This window comes from Telmatherina bonti (assembly GCF_933228915.1).
Source record: "Telmatherina bonti genome assembly, chromosome: 1".
Taxonomy (NCBI): Eukaryota; Metazoa; Chordata; class Actinopteri; order Atheriniformes; family Telmatherinidae; genus Telmatherina; species Telmatherina bonti.
Genome location: NC_136619.1, coordinates 267,625 through 289,657, shown reverse-complemented (window position 1 = coordinate 289,657; position 22,033 = coordinate 267,625). Strand labels below are relative to the sequence as shown.

General features: G+C 42.6%; 1 protein-coding gene across 2 annotated transcripts in view; it reads right to left on the bottom strand.

The window, feature by feature from the left end:
- LOC306758900 (plakophilin-3-like) overlaps positions 1-22,033 on the bottom strand; it is a 69,922-nt gene that overhangs the window by 25,988 nt on the left and 21,901 nt on the right. For both annotated transcript variants that reach the window (XM_079244326.1, XM_079244325.1), the window contains exons 2-3: positions 12,855-12,943; positions 1,415-2,013 (exon numbers count right to left, since the gene is read on the bottom strand). In XM_079244326.1, the coding sequence (XP_079100452.1) occupies positions 1,415-2,013; positions 12,855-12,943 (688 nt within the window). The remainder of the gene's footprint in view (positions 1-1,414; positions 2,014-12,854; positions 12,944-22,033) is intronic.

The window sequence follows — 22,033 nt, the reverse complement described above, 5'->3', positions numbered from 1 at the left end:
TTTCTTGCTAACATCAGATACACATGCTGGAGTTTTAGCGTCTTTGCCCCGAATAATTCAACAAGTAATGTTAGCTTTCACGCAGCAGTGTTACTTAATATTTATTATAATTTCATGCTTAACGTTACTGTGGGTGTGTGGTAAACAATAAGCTATCACTTTAGTTCAATGTACGATGTTCAGTCAGCAAGCTAGGTAACACGGTTTGTCGGCTAACGTCTCATCCCCCTCTACTACATAGTAAATGACACTAAAAGGACGCCTTATATTTGGTTTACTTACATGAGTGTGCTCTTCTGTTGAAGTAAAGAAAAGAGAATAGTCCTACTCCTTAAGTGCTTCTGTGTCTTGAGAAAAAATAGCCAGAGAGCCGTTAACTTCTGGAGGAAAAAACACCTCTGGAGTCCACGGTGGCGCCACAGCGTTCAAATGAGGCGGCCGATTTATGATGATGAACGTTAAAAAAAAAAAAAAAAAAAAAAAAAAGCTGCTGCGGCTTCTTCTCCGTCACAACTTGTGTTCAATACATTTTTTAAAGTAGTAACTTCAAACTACATAACACTTTTCAAATCGTAAGGCTAATTTGGTCAAATTAAATAGGCTGAGTAAGAACAGGATTATGTTAAATTCTTGAGACATTTTGGTGCAGGATGACGCAGCAGTCCAAGTTGCTGTCGAACGTGTGGACTTCAAAGTGCTATTAAAACAATGAACAAAGAATTAATTTATGTGGTGTTTTTTTCTTAACAATGTCCTTTTTTTTTTTTTTTTTTTTTTTTTTTTACCATTTATGTTATTTTAAGTTATAAAAATGTTTAGTTAGACATTTTTCTAGTTTTTACAGTAAAAATAAAAAATTTTCTCTTTGGATAATATAGTTTTGTATGATTTTGGGTAGTCTAAGTACATCGAAATTAAAAATCACTCTAATCTCACTTGTGAGGTTGTGCAGAAAAAAAACATCAAACAAGGCATGCTTAACCTTTTGAGGTGAAATAGGACTCAAAAGTAGTGCAAAAATAACTCAAGAGGGGATTGTGGTTCATTCAGGGTTGATTTTGAAATTAACATTGAACAGAGTTGATCACATTTGACCCCCGGTATCAACACTAACCCTTTTTAAAGAATAACTCTCTGGTAGTTTAAATGAATAAACAAGAGTTGAAATGACTCTGTAATGTTTACACCAACCCCCAACACTGGGAATTTAACACTTTTGAGTTTGCTGTGTGGGATATACCCCAGCTTTCTCCGACCTTTTATTGGACTAAGCAGTTAGCAAAATGCATGGAAGGATGGGCAGTGTCCCAACATTTTTAGAACTGGAGTGTTACATATAAATTATAATGTCATTAATATATCTGAGCAGTTTACATATAAAAATATACATTAAAAAATAAAAACTAAGTCTTACTCTCTCAGTGGGTCATTGCTGTTTATCGATGCTACGTCCATGATATCCACTCCTTTACCAACACTCCTCAGAGAGTGAAGTGAGGCAGCACGGTGGAGAGGTGCACTATGACTGGTCCTGGATGCATGCTGTTGCCACTGGGTTCCCCAGTTGTCTGCTGCACCAGAGAATCCCTGGCCATTCCCCATCGAGCCCTCCTGATTAAGGCTAGAGCTCTGTTGCTTATGCTGTTGTTGTCTGTTGGTAATTCGGCTGATAGTACGATGAGATGGGCCTTTGTAGGAGTACTGATATGGCAGCTCTTCTTCTTGGAAGTAACCTCTGTCCTGGACCAGTATTCCACTAAGACTGCGCCTCAGGTTGCCAGGTAGAGGGTTAGTTACTGGGACAAGTTCATTCTCCGGGCGAACCAACCCCGTGAACGGCAACATTCCCTGGTCTTCTTGACACAGTGACTTAGAACGTCTGCCTCCACTAAGCATCTGGGAGGTTTGGAAGCTGCTTTGGACCATACTGGTTGTTTTGTGGGTGACCCTGGAGCTTGTCTCAACAGCAGAGTGAGAGGACAGCTTAGGGGAGTGAAGAGGGGCAGTGCACACCTGTAATAAAAACAAACGAAGGTTAGAAGATACACAGCAAAAACTAACGGGGCAAAAATTCTTAGTCTGAAAAAAAGTCCACAATCCTCAGTGATGTAAAAACAGGAACACTGGTTAAAATAAACATGCTACTTCTCTCCTCTCTTTAAAGTCTTCTTGCAATTATCTGCAGGAAGCTGATCGTAAACTCTATTAGCGGAATTGCTGTTTTTATTTGGTTTGCGCCTGAACATTGTTCTCACATTGTAAAGTTTTGCGCTTGCATTCCCTCTGATACAGAACCTATCAGACCAGACAGGATTAGTCTCAAGTGGTGGGAGGACAGTGGCCAGCTCACGTGGATCAACATGGTGCCATGTGCACCTTGATCCTGCTGCAGGATCAACATGGTTGCTCTCAGTTTTCTACACTTTAATTTTTGTACTTTTTAAAATATTTAACTTTTAAACTTTCTTGCCGTTGAAATGAAACAGCCCAAAATTCCATAAAAACTTTCACCTCTATAAAATGTTTTTCCTTTCACATACTCCATTCAATCTTTAAACAAGTCAAAAGGGATATTTTAAAATTACTTTTCACATTGATTTCTTTTACCAGTTTTGAAATATTGCAGTTTTAAGATAATTGAAATCACTGGTTTTGCATTTTTGCTCTCCACTCTAACTTTTCTTTGTGTGGCTCAAACTAATTCTTAAACTCATCAACCTTTGGCCTAAAGACACATTATACATCTAAATTGTGTCAATCGTCTTGGCTTCAAATGAACCTGGATCACTTTGACCTACAGATTTTGGGCTTCGGCTCTCCAAGCCTTAAGGCTCCCATTATAGAGCCAGTGTGTGTGATAGGGCAACTCTGTGTGTGACAGGAATGTCCTGTTTTGACAATGTGAGACAAAACCACCTGGTAACCAGCAGGTTAACATAGGTTTATATGGAGTGTGGAGGACAAAGGTAAAATCAATGCGGCACAATTGCCTGATCTAGCAGCAGAATGGACATCAGGGAAAAAGCTCTTAAGGGGAGAGTGTTGATGTTTTATTGTCAAAACAACATCCCCCACATTACATTCATCCCCAACAAGCAGTCATTGCTTTTTGGGCCTCTGCGGCACCCTTCCAGGCAAGTTGGACCAGCAACAGGCAAGCTGCTGGTTAATAGATGCCCACTGCTGCGGCTGAGACCCAGGACTAAGGACTCTGTGTTAAGGATATGCCACATATTTCCTGAATCTCTGCTTCCTCCGAAGTCTTCTGCAGGTGTGCCAGAAGAGACTGGAAGTGAGGACTGAACAACTAATGGGGCCTTTGAGTAGTTCTTTCCTCACCTCCTCCGGAACAAAGGATGACAGGTGCAGCCAAATGTTACACACAGCTATGTGAGCAGTGGCAACTGCTTTGGCTGAACACAGGTTTAGGATGGCGCTGGCTGCATTAGCAATGTCCTTTGCGCAATCCAAAGGATGGTTGGAGTCCTCTGCCATCTTAGTAATGCTGTAGACCAAGCGCATGATGTTGTTTACTGTGGCTGAGGCCTGGTAGGCACACTTATGGGAATGGCCCACAAAGAAGGCTGTCAACTGATCTTTGGGTGTGGGAGGGCAGGGCTTCTGTCCAGTGCGCTATGCAAGTTTAACACCAAAGACAACTGAAAGGCTCAGCTCCAGGGGAGGGACCAGTGGGAAACCATACTCAGAAAACCCCTCCACCTTGGTAATTAGAGTGCAGGTGGAGACTGGTGCCCTCAACTTCACAGACTCAGCCTCTGATCCAGACCGATAGGCCCTGATGACCGGGAAGCAGGACCAGACAGGGTCATGGCAGCCAGCATGCTTGGGACTGAATGTATCTGCCATGTCGTCTGGGGGCAGTCAGATTCTTAAAGGCAGCTGCCTTCTCGATGATTGCTGAAAGTTCATGTAGTAACTGTCCAATAGCAAGGAGGTTGTCAAAGCAGAGACTGGAACTATGGACAGTGTGGGATGGACATCCAGGACATCTTCTGGCTCAGGCAGCTCAGGCCCTTCTGACAGAAAAGGTGAAGCGGGGCTGAAGCTGTGAAATCCATGGGGAGAGTAGTCCAATGCCTACCCAGCGTCAAACAGGTCAATGGCCTTTTCCAGCATGTATTCACAGTGGTAAACGCTTCTTTGGCTGCAATTTTGAAGAATTCTATGTGCCCTTGCTTCCCCTCCAAGGGAAGCATCTCACAGAAATAACAGGTAGACTGAGGAGTCAGTGCTAAACTGGCATGGTGAAGACCGAGGCAACCCTCACACTTGCCATGAAGGTCTGAGCCGAGGATGTTTTATTGGTATCTGGCAAACGGGGCCCTGGCTGATGAACTGTGGTCATCTTTGGATGTGATCTTAACGCTTTAGTGCTGAAGAAAAATTGGGAGTTGTCAGGGCTCAACGCAATTTATACTAGAGGGAGGAAAGCACCATGGTTCCAGTGAGCTGCTGAGCTAGGTGGGCATGTACTAAAGATTTTAGTGCTATGTGCATATGTGGGAGAGATAACTATTCTAGCTAAAGCCTTAAATGGTGAAGCCTATACAAAATAGAATTTAAATTTTTGGAGTTGCGGTGCTCCAAAAGTTATAAACTCTACTTTTTCTTACATTGACCATTCATTCTAAAGACACCCAATTTCAACTGTGGTTCTGTTATTGTACCCTCTCCTGTGTGGGGCAGTGGTGGGCGTGCCTTGTTCTCATCAGACAATCAGCGGCAGCCTACTTAAGACAGCTCAGCCAACCAGTCTTCGCCAGATTGTTGTTTCACCCAGTGGTAACAGCTCTCAGCCAACTCAGTTATTTTCTCGAAAGTTGCAACCTGATTTAACCTGCTTTCCCCGTCTCACCAAGTGAGGATCCTGTCTGCTGCCAGTCTACCTATCAGTCTGTCTGCCTGCATGCCAGCACAACATTAAAACTTTTGCTTCATCTACCGTCTGCTATTGAATCTTTTTCCCATCCCCTACAACAGGTTCCTCGTATTTTTAACTCAATGCCAGTAAATTCTGTTCACGTTAGGGTATCCATGTGTTCCTTAAAGCCTTCTGGCGCTCGCAGTTCAAGAATTATTTTCATGTCACTTTTCGTTTGCGAACAACGAGGGGTTTGTTCTGCCCTCATTCATCTCTAAGCTCTGTGTCAGTTTCAGTGAGATGGTGGTTACAAAATGTCCCTGTTGTCATAGCAATGTTAAAAATGGAACAGCTGTGTGTGTTTTTAAGATTAGAATTGTTAACACACTTGCCCAGATAAAGTAATATGCAGTGATTCAAAGGAACAGGATGCATTTATTGATAAATCTGTCATGGGGATGCTGGAGGTGTGGATCCAAATGCAGAGATGCCGGACGGGAGGCAGGAACACAGGAGACATGGGACAAAGGGGATTAAGTAAATGCAATGAACACGCACAGGAGAAAAGAAAACGAAGGGTATAAACACACAGGGACAAAACAAGACACAGGTGAGGTGAATGAACTAACACAGGTGAAGCTAATTTACAGAACAAGGCCAAACAAGACAAGGAATGAAGCAGGAAACCAGAATGCACATAATGTCAAAATCCTCACTAATTATTGGTTTGTACTGGATATCAGTGATTAAGTCCTGTCATATAATGATCATACACATTTGCCTCTTTTTATGCTCTCTCTCTTACACATACATAAACACACTTTACATCAAACCTGTCTACCTGTTAGTCTGTTCAAAGACCCTCCATCAAACTACTTACAACCAACAGCTGACTTTCGGTTGAGTGGACACTGGCATGAATTGTTGCTGCTGTTCACCAGAAACTTTTAACTTTTAAGTGTTTTGTGATCTTAAGATTGATCACAAGATTGGTGGACTAAGTAATTGCACTCTAATGAGACAGCTCTACCATCTTCTATTCTGGCTGCCTCTGCTGGATGATTGTCCCTTTTTGTGTGACATCTCATCCGGCTTGGTGGTTCCATGTCAGCATTCAGAATGTGGTCCAGTAAGATTGCTATGTAGTTTGCACTAATCTGGACTCTGCTTCTTCCATCAACCTGTGTCAGGACTGTTCCATTATATCGCTGCTGAGCTGCTAAGGCTCCGTGGTTATCTGTCTGGACCACTGCTGGTTGAGCTGCACCTCCACTCGGACATCGCCCTATCAACCACACAGGGGATATAACCACTGTGGTTCTTGCCGGAATTTCCATCTCCACAAATCCACAGGTATTAATTCTCTCTGGTCCACTATTCGTCCCCTCCCAGAACTGGACTGGACAGGACTGCTGACCACAGTCTTCTAGCCGGCCTAGCTAGGTCAGCTAATACTGATGTCAACCAGGATAACACTGTTCTCAAATTTCAGTCTACTCAACATCCACTCACTTATGAGCACGTCCAAGCATCTTGTCCAGGATCTCCTTATTGACCGCAAGCTTTTTTTCTGATTTACTGGAATATGGCAACATCCTCAGGACTTTTCTCAGCTTAATGACACCACTCCTGGATTTGTTTACATCTGTCAATCTCGCGACTCTGGAGGAGTCCTCCGCAGGAGGTCTCGTGATAATACAACACACAAAGTGGAAGGTCACTTTTGTGTCTGTCCCTGTCCTCAGCTCCTTGGAATGCCTTGCTTGCTGTCTGTCTGAATCGACTCCCACCATTATTGCTACATTTTATTACCCCCTCCCCCCAAAAAAACAAATGTTGACTTTTTAAATGACTTTGCCATTCTGCTCACACATTTATTAACACTCTCACCAAATGTAATTCTGCTAAGGGATTTTCATACACATGTGGACAACAGTAATCTTCCTCTTACTAGAGACTTTCACACATCTCTAAATAGTTTTGGTTTCCATCAGTTCACTAATTTCCCCACTCATATGAAAGGTCATAATCTGGACTTATTCTGCTGTTCTGGCCTCAATGCCTGCAACTTTACAACTTTCCCTTGATTTCCAAAATCCTTGAAAGAACTGTTGCCACACTCACCTGACCAGAAACTCCCTCTATGAGCAGTTTTAATCCAGTTTCCACCCTTGCCACAGTACTGAGACAGCTCTCATTAAAATCACTAATGACCTCCTCATGGCTGCTGATGCTGGTCTTCTCAGTATTCTCATCGTCCTTGCTCTGAGGGTGGCCTTTGATACAATTTTTCCACACAATTTTCCTCAATACACTGTCTTCCATCAGCATTTCCCACACCCCACTCGGTTGGTTTCATTCTTATTTCTCTGGCAGCACTCAGTTCATCCATCTCCAAATTCCATTCTTCACCCATTACATCAGGGTTTAGTCATGGAGCAGCTTCTCTTTATCATCAATCTCCCTCCTCTTGGTAATATTTTCCGTAAATTTAATATTCCTTTTCATTACTTCGATTACACCCAGCGCTGTCTCTTTAGCAAACTAAACTCCACACACTTCTTCCACCTCCCTGACTGCCTCCCTATCCGAAATTAAATCCTTGTTCACCTCCAACTTCCTTAAATTTAACAGTGATAAAACAGAATTTCTTCTCATTGGAACCAAACCTACAATTTCTAAGTTGACAGCTTTTCCCTCTTTATCGACAATGTCCCTGTGTCCAACGCTATCCAAGTTAAGTGTCTGGGTGTCATCCTTGCCAACACATTATCCTTTCATGCTCACATGCAAGCGTGGCCTGTTTTTGCATTTTGTGTCACCGCGTCTCCTCTAAATCTTAAATTTTATCTAGCTTAGATTGTTTATACAAAGAATCTTTTTATTAGTGGTTACTCTAAGGCTATTTTAAGAGAAGAGAAGAGCTCCCACCAATTATCTTGTGCTTTCCAACAAGTCTTACATTGACAGCATGGGAAAGTCCTATCAGCTGAGAACATGTCAACTAAGACCAGCTGCTGTTAGCTAGCTGCTAAGACACGCAAATGCCTCTGCTCACCTCTCCATTCCCATTTGGTTGCGTCGGTTGTGTGCACCTGGCTGAAAAAATAGCAGAACTAGAGACATGGATATCCAGTCTGCATCTGATTCGAGAGGCTGAGATCATGATGGACACAATTATCATCTGCGATCCACAATCGGATTCCCAGGTGCCACATACCGTGGCAGCATTCCCCAACGAGCCAAATATTGGTGGCCATCCCGCCATTTAGGCCTCTCCACAGTTTGCCGTTCCATAAGACTGGTTGCATCTCAGAACCAGACCAAAGATTCCAATCAGCTCAACATTATGCTAATAGGGGCCCCAGTTCCCTATTGGTCCACAGCAGGACAGAGGAGGGCGTCACTACAGTGCACCTCCACCAAACGACAGCCACTGTCACAACAGGTTTTATGTCCTTAGCCTTGGGAATCCCCCCTTTAGGCGACAAGTTTCAGCATCTCACTGGAACCATGGTGCTTTCCTCCCTCTTTGCCCGAGAGCTGCAGCAAGGCTCACAGGTCCGTGCTGTCCTTTACCCCAGTTCCACAACAAACCTCCTTCCACTGTGCTGTCCACCTCTCTACATCACCACCAGCACCTCAAGGAAAGCCTCCGTCACACTCAGTTCCAACGACTCTAATTGGAGACTCAGTTGTGAAAAATGTAAGTTTGCGCTCCATAGTTAGAAACGTGGTGATAGATACTCCAGGGATCGTAGTCAGATGCATTCCAGGTGCCAGAGCAGGCCACATTGAATCTTACTTAAAACTGCTGGCTAAGGATAGAATACAGCAAGATTATTATTCATGTTGGGGTAAATGACACCCGGTTACACCAATCAGAGATCACCAAAGTAAATGTTGCCTCAGTGTGTGACTTTGCTAAAACCATGTCAGACTCAGTAGTTTTCTCCGGACCCCTGCCAGACCTGACCAGCGATGATATGTTCAGTCGTTTGTCATCCTTTAACCGCTGGCTGTCTAGGTGGTGCCCAGAACAAAATGTGGGCTTTATAGATAATTGGAAAAGCTTCTGGGGAAAACCTGGTCTTATTAGGAGAGACGGGATTCATCCCACAATGGATAAAGCAGCTCTTATTTCTGGAAAATGGATATTTTTGTTTGTCAATTAAAGTGGTTTGAGACCAGGAAGCAGAGTTGTAGTCTCACATGCCTTTCTGTAATCTTACCCCTGTCGCCACCCTCCCCAAAACCCATCATGATTGTACCCCCCCCACCCACCCACCCCCACCAAGAAAAAATAAAACAAAGAGCATACGTCGAGTAAATCATGAAAAGTCTCCAATCTGTCACCCTGCAGCTCAGTCATGGACCAGAACACAGCTTCATCTCCCTCCACATCAGGGAGTTTTTTCCTTCCCACTGTCGCCAGTGTGTTTGCTCAGGATGGGAGATTGAATTGAAGCCTCCAACTCCATCTGTTGGTTTCCTTATATAAGCTATTATGAATTGGTTTTCATTATGTTTTCTTCTCTGTCTGTAAAGCGTCTTGAGATGGCATTGCCGTGATTTGACGCTATATAAATAAAGTTGAATTGAATTGAAATTGAATTGTCATAATGTGAATATCAATGTTAAAATTTTGTGAATGAGGCCAGGAGGGATTTTCTTTACATTGATATGTTTTTATTCAAGAAAATAGGTTTTTCCAATGTTTGGACATTCAGGCAATTGTGTTTTTTTTAAAATTCAAGTTCACCAGCTTTGGAGAACACCTGCTCACATGGCATTGATGATGCTGTTGTGCATAAAAACTGTAGGGACAGCTTTGGGTGGGTGTGCCTTTGATTTTGCCAGTATTGTAATAGATCTTGTGATCTTGGGAGATTGGCTTCGGTCAGGTATCTTTGAACTTCAGTTATAGAAATGGCTGTGGCACTGGTGGTCTGCCTGTCAACTTCTTCATCCATCTGCTGCCACAGGTTATCTAAATAAAAAATAAAAAAAAAACGAGAAAAACAGACATTTTAGTTTGAGATCACTTACAAATTAGTATTTTTTATAAATAAAATCACATATAAATTGACGAGACCAAATCACATGCCTGAAGCGGGTGCTGATTTAAGTTGTGAAGAAGTTCCAGGTTGTGGTTCAATATGTGTGTGCCCAGATACGACATTTAACCTGAAAAAAAAAAAAACATAATGATAATTTGTTACTTTGATATGGATTTAAATTCTTAAAGCTCTATCAGGAACTCAGATGAACAGAATGAACAGAGTAAATAATAAAATCAAATACCTTATTTGCCGATATAAGCTCATAATGGTCCCACACAGATACTTTCCCTTTCTTGCTCCATGTTGAATTGGTTCACACAGCAGAACTGTATTTCAACTGTGTGATTCTTTTGGTAGAGATGCATCTCGTTGACAGACGTGCTTCCTTTAAACACAATTTGGCGAGTTTGTGACAGGCGACACATCAGCTGTATCGGTCATGTGACATTCTTAGTGATATGCGCACCGACTTGGGGTTTCGCTTTTTACAAAATGTTAATTCAAATTAAAAAATAAATTGTGCAGAAATGACATTTCAATGTTAAAATTTTGTTGTAAAAATGCTTCAACGGAAACAAAGTTACTCATGTTAAACAATAATGTCTAACTCATTACAATTTTAAATGTTTTCAGCGTGATTTTCTTCAGTGATTAATGCATTGTAGTTGTTTCTACAAACTATTTTAAACTATCTTTAACTTCTGGACAGCAGTTCAACCTTTCACATCTTTACATTAGCATAGCTGTGCTGGCGTAGTGGTTGAAGGAACAGGCTCTTGTTCAGATGTTCCTTGGATAAAATCCCAATGCGGTACCACGATAATTCAAGTGGGATGGTTGTGCTGCTTCTCCAATATTTTTGCATATCAATCATTTAGCATAATAGGACATTCACATTAGCACTTCTGCAAGAAGAGTGTTTTTCTAGTTATTATTATATTTCTTCTAGTTCCAATGTGAATAGTTCTTTATAAATTAAAGTTTATCTCTCAAAAGGTATGCATGCATATTTACAGCATTATTAGTTTATTTGTAGAAAATTATGTAAAAAATTACATTAAAGACACACTACAGAACATTTGCCATTTTCCCGTTAGTGCCCCCTATCAACGGCTAGCTCGGCATCCACCCTGCATCCTACCTGACTTGTTAGTTCTCTCCAGCCAGCAGAAGACCATCTGACGATGACTTTTGTTTTGCCTCTTTTTTATATATCTATTACATTTTTTTGCTGAACCAGCAATGTTGCGTGTTCAGAAAAGCCAGTTCCTTATTATACCATGAAGCCAAACGTCACATCACATCACGGATGTAAAAGTTGCATAGTGTTAGTTTCTTCCTGCTGGGCAAGCTGTGTCCTGAGGCTGTGTATTTCTAGAGTAGCAGCTCTAGAAATACACGATAGATGTCTCTGTGTCATCGAACACATCCGGGACGCAAAGTTTTATGGTCAGAAAGTTACGTAACGCATCTTTAATTTTTTTGCACAATATTGTTTATTGCAATAATTTCAGAGACAATTAATAGCAAAGCAAAATTTGTTGTCATGACAGGCCTATCATAGTAGCCTTTGTATGCCCCAACCCCACCGTTTTGTCTTGTCCAGCATTTAAGCAAGCAGAACAATGGTCTGGATGTTGTGTTCTGCTGGCTCCTTTAATTTGCCAAGGGAAGCTTTATAGATATGATATAATAATCCCCTTGATATTCTGGATTCTTATTCTGTTTTTCTATTTATTTTACATAATTGTTTGTATTACAGAGTTTGTACTGCTGGACTGGACTGGAGAGGATAGCAAAGAGACAGAAAGAGAAAGAAAAGAAAACAGAAAAACACCTCAGAGAGGATGAAAGAGAGAGATAGCAAGAAATAATGAATAAATGAAAAAACCTACATACATATGCACGCATACACACCACCTATATATACACATCAGATTCATTTTCAAGTGATCCCCCCTGCAGGTGGATGAAGCCATCAACCATCAGCAGAACCAGAAACTAACCAGTTAATCCAGAAACATAAAAAGAAAACCAGCTGCTGCTAGTGAATCAAATCAAATCAAAGATACTTTTTATTCATCCCCTTGGGGAAATTCAAGGTTCAAGCCAGCTCGTCCAAGGTTTGACATACAGACATGTAACATTATTGACAAAATTACAGAACCAAACTGAAGCTTAGACCCCGCAGCCAGTTTTACCGGTGCCGCCTTATTACAGATAAGATCAGAGATACGTTAGGATCATAGGGGGTCGAGGGAAAAAAGCATGTAACTCCGGACTGTGCCTCTAGATGGCACAGAGAGACAGGGTAAATAAACCTGCAGACGACTCAGTGACTCTTTCACATGCTGAACATTCAGAGTGGAGCGTGATCAGAGAAGAGTGATCATGCCAATATGACCCCGCCCACACAACGTGGCCCCGCACACAAATGCAAGAGAGAGGCCAGGAGAACCCTGATTCCCTTTCCAGCTACACCATTCAAAGATGGCGATGCAACATAGCAGCCTTCTGCTTGGTGCACTGCCACCTAGGTATTTATAAATAACTTATTCTAAGCTTTCATTTGGATGTAATTGTGAATAGACTGTGATTGTGAATACCTATTTATGGAAGCGAAACTTGATTCCTTACTAATACAAAACAAAAAAGTTACACACTGTAACTTTAAAGCTTTGCACATAGTGGGTGATTTATGAGTTTATTCACAGTATAGACTGACTATATTTAGATCTGCATCTAATAAGTCTATCAAACTGAAAAAAGTATTGTTAATTTCAAATAAGATACAACATTCAGGAACATGAACAAACTTGATAAAGAAAAGAAATATTTACTTTAAATACATTCTCAGGGCTGCATACATGTTTCTGCTACACTTCTGAAATATATTACAGTGTACTCACTTCCAGTTTTCGAGAGGGTGTGTTAATCATGGATCTGGAACTGAAACCATGTATCCGGGTGAAGTTTGTTGAGTCGGGAAGGCTGTAGTCTGTACATGGAAAAGAAAAAGTTAGTTAGTTATGATTTAACCATCAAGACATATTTCATATTTAAGCATGAGGAAACCTGGCAGACTAATCCAGCTCCAGGCTCTTAAAGAGGTTTAGAATAAAAATGGGTAGGAATCATTAAATCATTGACCCTTGAATTTTTCTATGTTACCCCTAGAGGGCAAGAAAATAGTGCTATATGGTGTCACCTGTGCACATCTGTGATGATTATGTTCTAGTCACAATACACTCTGAGGGGGCCATAAGTTGATATATGTTGGTGTACTTTTTAATGATTCTTGCCCATATTTATTAAAGACTATTTATTCTAAGCCACTTTGAGGGCTTGGACCTGGATTATTTTGGATTTTAATCTTTCCACATGCTCTTGCACTCCCTTCCACGAGCCCCAGTGGTTTGATACCTGCAGTATCTCTTCTTCCTACATATTTCATATTTGTCTGTAGTTTTCAACATGAATATCCTCAAAACCATACCATCTATCATATTGCATTTCTGTGTATTCTTATTCCTGTCTTTGTTTATAGTTTTTTATCCTCCAAGTATCACTTGTCAGATTGATCTCACATAGAAATACAAATATTTTCTTATAGTTTGTTTTTCAAAGACCAATTTTAGACATGAATATAAAAGAATCACAAAAAGATCTGATTTTAAACAAATTATAAATTATTGTTTAGTTTTCATCTTTCTTCATGTTTCTCTCCATTATAATTCAATTTATCAAATCAAGTTATTCAGGAATAAATGAAAAAATTCATCTTATGTCATCCTTGATGCCCTCCAACTCCAAAGACCCTGATGAGTAAATGAGTTCTCAGCTCAATAGACAGGAAAATAGTTTGTGGTCTCCATATTGACCCACATCAGCAATAACACACATCATAGTTTCAGTCATATCAACAACTGATTTAATCAAACTGTGAATTTCTGCTTATTATTATCATCATCCTTGCATTTAAAAACAATGATCCAGGTAGCTGCTTCAGTGTGACAGAGAGGTTGGTGGTCTGACGCTGTTAGAGCTAAAGCCACGTCCATACAAGTTCCTGCTGCCTTTAAGTTAGCCAGTTTATCTCTTTGAGATGAACCTAACTTATCACCTCAAATTTATATACTCATTGGATATTGACATCACAGAGTTTAATGCCGACCTTACCAGCAATTCGATACTTAAAAGAAATTTCTTCAAAACAACGACAAGCATTGCAACTACCTTCATTTAAATTTAATATATAACATTATGAAAATAGTAAGAGGGGGACAACACTGACAGCAGTAAATGGGAAAAAACACACTAAGAGCAGAGTTCAGCAGTGTGGAAGGAAAGAGGGAGGAAATGCTCCTGGGAGGTGCACCGGATGCATGCCTGAACACAGACATCACCATATTAGAGTTAAGGGAAGCTTTGCTTGTTCAGCACGAATATAAGGAAGAAATGATTAAACAACAACATGTCAACTGAGATGGTTTAATAGTGACAAAACCACTGTGGTAGCCTACACGTATATCTCCTTTGGTCAAATGGTTTGACACAAGCTAATACAGAAATAGAAATGCAAAAGTGTCGTGGTGTAAAAAAAAATCATGTTGTCTCTTTAGTTCCTGGTTTCTTGTTTTATTTTGTAGTTTTCTTCCCTTGTGTATTGTCTCCCATTTTGCTACCAGTTAATTATCTCCCCTGGTTTATATTTTCTGATTCAGCTCACCTGTTCCTTGTTGTTCCCTCTGAGCATTTATAGCTCTTGGTTTCAGTTCTACTTGGCTGGTTCCTTTGTTAGCTTCATGTACTTGCTTGTCCATGTTTAGGTGCCTTCAGTTAACTTCTTGGATATTAAAAGACATTTTGATTCTGCATCCCTGCCTCCCAACTCTGCATTTGGGTCCACACCTCCACGCTCCGTGACATAAAAGTCTAGCTTTTATGATTTTTAAAGAAGTCAAAACCTGGTCTTTTCATGTCTCCGCTGTCTTTTTAAATATTTTTAAAAAACTTATTAAACCCAAAAAATGTTTTGGGTGCTTTTTCTGACCCTTTATAATAAAACTTGTCTTGTGAGATTTCATGCGAAGTTTTGAAAAACACAGATGTTAAGTTTAAATAATGTTAATGAGGTACGTGCTGATTGGTCGCTGGAAGTCCAGCACTGGAAGGTGGGCGGGGCCAGTACATCCGATGCTAAAAACAGCAGCTAGTGATAGCAGCTAACTGGCAGCACCAGCTTTCTGAATTCAACCAATCTTCCCTGATGACCGAGCTCCTCACCCCATCTCTAAGGGAGACCCTGCGGAGGAAACCCATTTCAGCCGCCTGTATACGAGATCTGGTTCTTTCGGTCACGACCCACAGCTCATGACCATAGAGGTCCTCCATGATGATGACAACCATTGGCAGAACTGTTCCCTTGTATGAGATGTGTGTGTGTGTGTGTGTGTGTGTGTGTGTGGATGGGTGGGTGTAGGGGGTGTGTGTTGAGGACTGGTGGTGGTACATTGGTGTGTGGATGTGTGTGGGTGGGGGAGTGGGGTGATGCGTGTATGTGGGGAGTGGTGGTGGCGCATGTATACGGGTGTGTGTGTGGGGGGGGGGGCGTGGTGTTTGTGTGTGTGTGGGGGGGGTGTCTGTGTAGGGGGGGGGGGGGGGGGTAGTGCCGTGGTGAAGCATGAATGTGTGTGTGTGTGGGGCTGTGGGGGGGGGGATGATGCTTGGATGTGTGTGGGTTGGGTGTGTGTGTAAAGGAGTGTGGTGGAGGTGTATGTGTCGGGGGCAGTGGTGTATGTATGGGGGAGTGGGTGGTGCATGTGTGTGGTGGGTTGGTGGATAAGTGGAGATGTGGTGGATGGGGGTGGGGGGATGGGATGGAGGATGTGGTGGGGGGTGGGGGAGATTTGGATGTGATGTGGAGGTCAGGAGGATGGTTTTGAGGGTGGGCTGAATGTGTGTGTGTGTGGAGGGGTGTGTTGGTGGGTGGGTTGTGTGTAAAGGGGTGTGCCTGTGTTGGAGGGGTGAGGGTGTGTGTGTGTTTGGGGGTGTGTGGGGGGGTGGGGGGTGTATATGCTGAGTGGATGTGTGAGTGAGGGTGAAGTTTGGAGGGGGGGGGCTGTGGGTGGTGGAGGGGTGTTTGGTGGGGCATGTGTGGTTGGGTGGAAGTAGAGGGATGGGGTGGCGGGGTGTGAGCGTGTGTGGGGGCGGGGTCGGTTGGGGTTTGTGTGACTTGGTATGGGTGAGTGAGTAGAGGTGGGGTGGGGGTGTGTATGTGATGGGAGATGTGTGTGGATTGCGGAGGGGTGTGTGGATGGGGGCTGAGAGGGGAGTGCGTGTAGGTGGCGGTCTGGGGATCCTGGTCCTCCGTCGGTGTGGGCTGTACCCTCTGCCTGCGGGGGTGGGGGGCTGCTCTCGGGTTCTTGGGGCCCTGGGGCCCGTGCTCTGTCTGCCCTAGGTGGCCGGTGCCCGGTGGGATCGGCCCTTGCCGGCCTGGGCCTGCTGGGGCCTGTTCCCCCTGACTGCGGGGGACTCTGGTTGGGGACCTCCTTCGCCACCTCCTGGGCGGATGCATGGCTGGCTCTGGAGTGGGGGGGTGGGGGTCTGTGCCTGGGCGTGACTGCCCGGGTCTCTGGGTTCTCCTGGCCTGCCTCTAGCCCTAGGCGGGCGGGGTCACATTGGCATGATCTCTCTTCTCTGAACACGTTCCACTCTAAATGTTCTGCATGAATGTTCTGCATGTGTCACAGTCACTGAGTCATCCAGCAAGTTTATTCATTAACAGCAGGAGGCTCTCTTTCTGTCTTTCTGATTTAACTTGCTAGTTTCTGGTCCTCCTGATTGTCAATGGTTCTGTTCTCCACAGGGACCATGAATCTAGAGTTGGCTTGTGTGGGTGTATATATTTATGTGTGTGGGTGGGTATGTATGTGTGTATATTATATATGTATATATATATGTGTATGTATATATATATATATATATATATATATATATATATATATATGTGTGTGTGTGTGTGTGTGTGTGTGTGTGTGTGCATGTATATGTGTGTATATCTATATATATATGTGTGTGTATGTATATATATATATATATATATATATATATATATATATATATATATATATATGTGTGTGTGTGTGTGTGTGTGTGTGTGTGTGTGTGTGTGTGTGAGTGTGTGTGTGAGAGTGTATATACATATATATGTAGGTGGGTATGTATGTGCATATACGTGCATGCATTGATCTCTTTCTCTTGTTTTCTCTGTTCTCTTTTCTCTTTCTGTCCCTTTTCTATCCTTTCAGGTCCAGCAGCATAAACTCTGTAATACAAACAATTATCCAAAACAAATAGGAAAATAAAATAAGAATCAAGAAATACAATGGGATCGTTACATCTATAAAAGTTCCCCTTGGCAAAATAAATTTGCTCAGCAGAACATCCAGAACATCAGTCTGCTGCTTAAATGCTGGACAAGACAAAAAAAAAAAAAAAAGAGAACTGTTCCTTTGCCCGGACGTGGCTCACCAGGGCCCCCCTTCGGAGCCAGGCCCAGAAGTTTGGTCTCATGCACTTGTATAAAGAAATCATTCATTTCAATATCTAATGCAGAATAACTGTCAACAGTGTAATTTGACCCTACAAGCATACTGCAAGTTTTAGATAAGTTCAGGACCAGCTAATTTGTTTTCACTCATTCAGCATCACATCTGAGTTCCTTATTTATCATAATTTATAATTCATTTTTGCTGATGTATATATAGTTGAATCATCTGCATACATTAGCTGTCTCTACTCATACATTTAGATTATGGCAAGGTTCTCGATAAGCCCTTATAGGGTTTCCAACCTCTCCAGCACTATCATCATCTATCAAAGTCTGACCAAGCTCCACTGGACATAAAAGATCTTATAGTTCCATATATTCCAAATAGAGCACTTGGCTCTCAGACTGCAGGTTTACTGGTGGTTCCCAGAGTCTCAAAGAGTCCTATGGGAGGAAGGGCCTTTAGCCATCAGGCTCCTCTCTAATGGAACCAGCTCCCACCGTGGGTTCAGGAGGCAGACTCCCTCCACACCTTTAAGATGGAGCTGAAAACCTTCCTTTTCCATGATTCTTATAGTTAGGATATGAGCATCTCCTGAGTTGGAGTCTGCATGTACGGGACCCAACTATCCAGGTTCTGCTCATTGCTCTTATAGTTATGGGTAGTCTAGCCAACCATTACTTATGTAGCAATGGGGATGTTACCTGATGCACTGAGAAGTACCTCGCTCTATTTCTCTCATATATTAATGTATAAATATATGCCAATATTGCGTCTCTAACTTATTTCTCCTTTTTTCCGCAGGTCTTCCTGAATAAGTGCCGTTGTACATGTTGATCTGTCTTTCCTGTCGTCTCCACCCCAACCAGTCGAGGCAGATGGCTGCCCTCCCTGAGCCGGGTTCTGCCGGAGGTTTTCTTCCTGTTAAAGGGGAGTTTTTTCCTTCCCACTGTCGCCTCGTGCAGCTCAGGATGGAGGATTGGATCCAAGTCATGACTCGATGCAATCAGTTGGTTTCTATTATAGGATATGTATAAACTGGCTGGAAATGATGTGTATGTTGATTTGTGTATGTAAAGTGTCCTGTGACAACATTATTGTGAAGTGGCGCTGTACAAATAAAGCTGAATTGAATTGAATTGAATTAACACATCATCTATCTATCGTCACGCATCATCGCCCATCATCAATTGTCATCATCCATCAAAGCCTATTATCGCCCATCATCGCGCATCGTCATGCTGAATTTCCCCCTTCGGATGAATAAATTATTTATCTATCAATCACTGTCCATCATCATCATCTTCGCACATCATCATCCATCACAGTCTATCATCGGCCATCCTCGTCCAAAGTCGTTGATAATTGTCCATGACAGCCTATTATCGCCCATCATCGTGCATAATTGTGGGTCCCAGCCTACTTACTTTTCCTGTCTGACAACTATGATTGTGCCAGTTGACACAGACATCTTCTGGGTTTATTTACAACTTAAGTCAGTCCACATGATTTAGTTACAGTTTGCATCTTTATCTTCAGAGGACAATTTTTAACAAAATCTAAAATGTCACATAAAAAATATGATGATCCAGAACAGTGTTATTATCCAACATTTCACAAATTATATCGCATTAATCATTATTAGCACTTTGTGGCCTGTAACCTAGGAGCATTGCAACTTATCATCATGTATTCTTACTGGCACATGATCCAGGACATAAAAAGCCACTCCTTCACCCTGTATATCTAATTGTCTGCCCAGGTTTCTCCTGGACATAAAAACATGTGAAAGCCTGCAGGTTATCCTGGACAAGCAAGAGTTCCTGCAGGGTCTTAGGGAAAGAATAATATTGTGATTTAGCGACAGGAGAAACCTGGCCAGATTCAGACATACTCAGTCGGACCAGTTGGTGGATACTTTGTGATAAAGTTGAGGTAAGAGCCAGATTGCTCGGTCAGCCCATGCTCGCTGGTGGTGGCTAGCTTGATGGTGACTGCAGCTCCATGTAATAACCAGTGTTCCTCTGTTCCCACCCGGCCCACCCTATAACGTCTCCCGCTTTGCTCTGGAGCGGATAAAGTGCAATGCAACCAAGAAGATTATGAATAATATGAATTTGGCCAATCTCCAATCAGAAAGTAGACCTGTTACATGAACAAAGCAAACAGGAACTGCACACAAACAGGCTTTTCCTTCTTCTGTGGGACAATCCAGGACGAAAGTTATGGATGCTGATTTTCCAGTGAACCTGATGTGGAGTTCTGCCCTGCAAGCGGGGATCGTTTCAAGACGAGAATCGTCACACTGGTGGACCACCACATGGGGCCTCATTTCTAAACCTGTACATACCAACAAGGACTACAGGTGGCATTCATACGGAAACCAGGAAAACCTTCCTGGTTTCTACAGCAGCACATCCCAGTTTCCTTCATAAATCAGGATCAACACTAAACTTTGCGCACGTGAGGAAACATCTGGCCACGCCCACATGTTGGCCATAAAAGGTCAGGCCGACGCCCTGATAAATATTAATCCATCTCATTTCCATGACAGTTCTGCAGGAAAAAAAGAAGAATTTTCTGGAAAATGAGGAAGAAATTCTAACAGATAAAGTTGTAAAATGTAAAAGTATTTTATCTGGTGAAGACGGGATGGACATCAGCACCACCAGAAAGACAGAGGAGGTCAGCAGGGGACAGATGCTGTCAGCGTCTCATCAGACCACCGGACTTATCCAGAAAGGACAAATAAAGTGGTCAGACAGTAAAATGTAGGGAGAAAGTGCATCTTGTCCCCCCAGCAGGCGTGTCCTGGCAGAGGAGGAGGTGCAGGAGACGGAGACATAAAGACAGAAATGAGACTAAACTTGTGAATAAATGAGAATTGTCCACCTCTGATGTGTTGCATCACTTCTAGACGTTTGGCAGCAGTTTGGTTCCAACATGATGGTTGGAGGTCGGGGACAACAGCGCTGGTCGCAGCTGAACGGGACACGTTACCATTTAGTAGCATGTTATGTAGCGTCTCCACTATCTGCACACATCTGCAGCTGTACAACAGGTTTCCTCCTGGGCATGGAGGCACCTCCACCTGCCTCCATCTGCCCGATGGCCGCTACACCACGTCTGGCTGTGGAGAACATCGTTCTGTTCCTCTGCTCTGGGTTGGGAAAAGGAGCGGACCCGACCTGTCAGTCCCTTCCCTTTGGAAGGTGCTGGACTGGAGTCCAGAGTCTCCATGTTCCATGTCCACCAGCAGGGACAGATAAGCCACATTGGGGAGCATTTTAGCTCCAACCATCACTTCATGTTCTGTATCTGCAGGTGGAGGAAACACCTGAGCAGCCTAAATAAAGTATCTAAACAGATAAATAAAGTATCTTTGATTTGATTTGATGTGTCTGATGTAAAAAGAATAAAGATTCTATCATCTCCACAGATCTGAACTGAAAGTTAGATGCATCTTGTAATCTGAGTGGAGGAGCAGCATGCAGACGACCTGGAATGGCATTGGTACAACAAGAGCGATGGTGGAGTTGATACCAATGCAATTAGCCTGGTTGTAGAAACCCAAGGAGCTGCTGAGTGCCCCCATGTTGGGTTTTGTCTGTTGAATGTTTATTTTCTTGTTTATTTTGGGCTGACTCATTATTTTACGTCAGCTAGGGAAAGAAATCATTCAGTTTCAACATTACCAAAGAATATGTAGGCGTGAACGTCAAAAGTCTAAAATCAAAGTTGCAGGGCACAAAAAGACTCGTAAATAAAAAATAAAAACCACTAATATGAATTTTTTTTTAACATATAACCCTCAACATCACAAAAATATGAGCTGGCTCCATCTCACTGACTGGACAAAAGGCCAGCCAAAAATAGATGCTGACAGCATGTTTAGAGGAGGAGATTGGAAAGGAATGTTCCACACTGAGGCGGTGACTGACCTCATGCAGGGAGGATTTCTGTCTTGGTGATTTACAGGCTTTCTTCCAGCATCTGGAATAAAAGCCTGTAAATCTGCACAGAAAGAAGCTAAAGAAGTAAATAATGAAAACTGAGCTCTAAAGTTGACTTTTGTTTTAAACGGTGGTTGTTCTCATGGCTGCAGGTTTTGAAAGGTGTGGTAAAAATGATAACTATCGACGGTATGTTAAATAAAACTAGTTACCACAACATGACATCCTCCAGCATCAGACACAACTACAGAAATATCCTGGAATGTCATGACTGGACCAGCTGGAACCACTGGCCTGGATCCATTCCTCCTGACAATGAAGCTACAGCGGTGGGATGTTTCCTCACGCCGACACACACACACACACACACCTACACACACCTACACACACATACCTACACACACATACACACACCTACACACACATACACACACACACACACACCTACACACACCTACACACACCTACACACACATACACACACACCTACATACACCTACACACACATACACACACATACACACACACCTACACACACATACACACACACCTACACACACACCTACACACACATACACACAC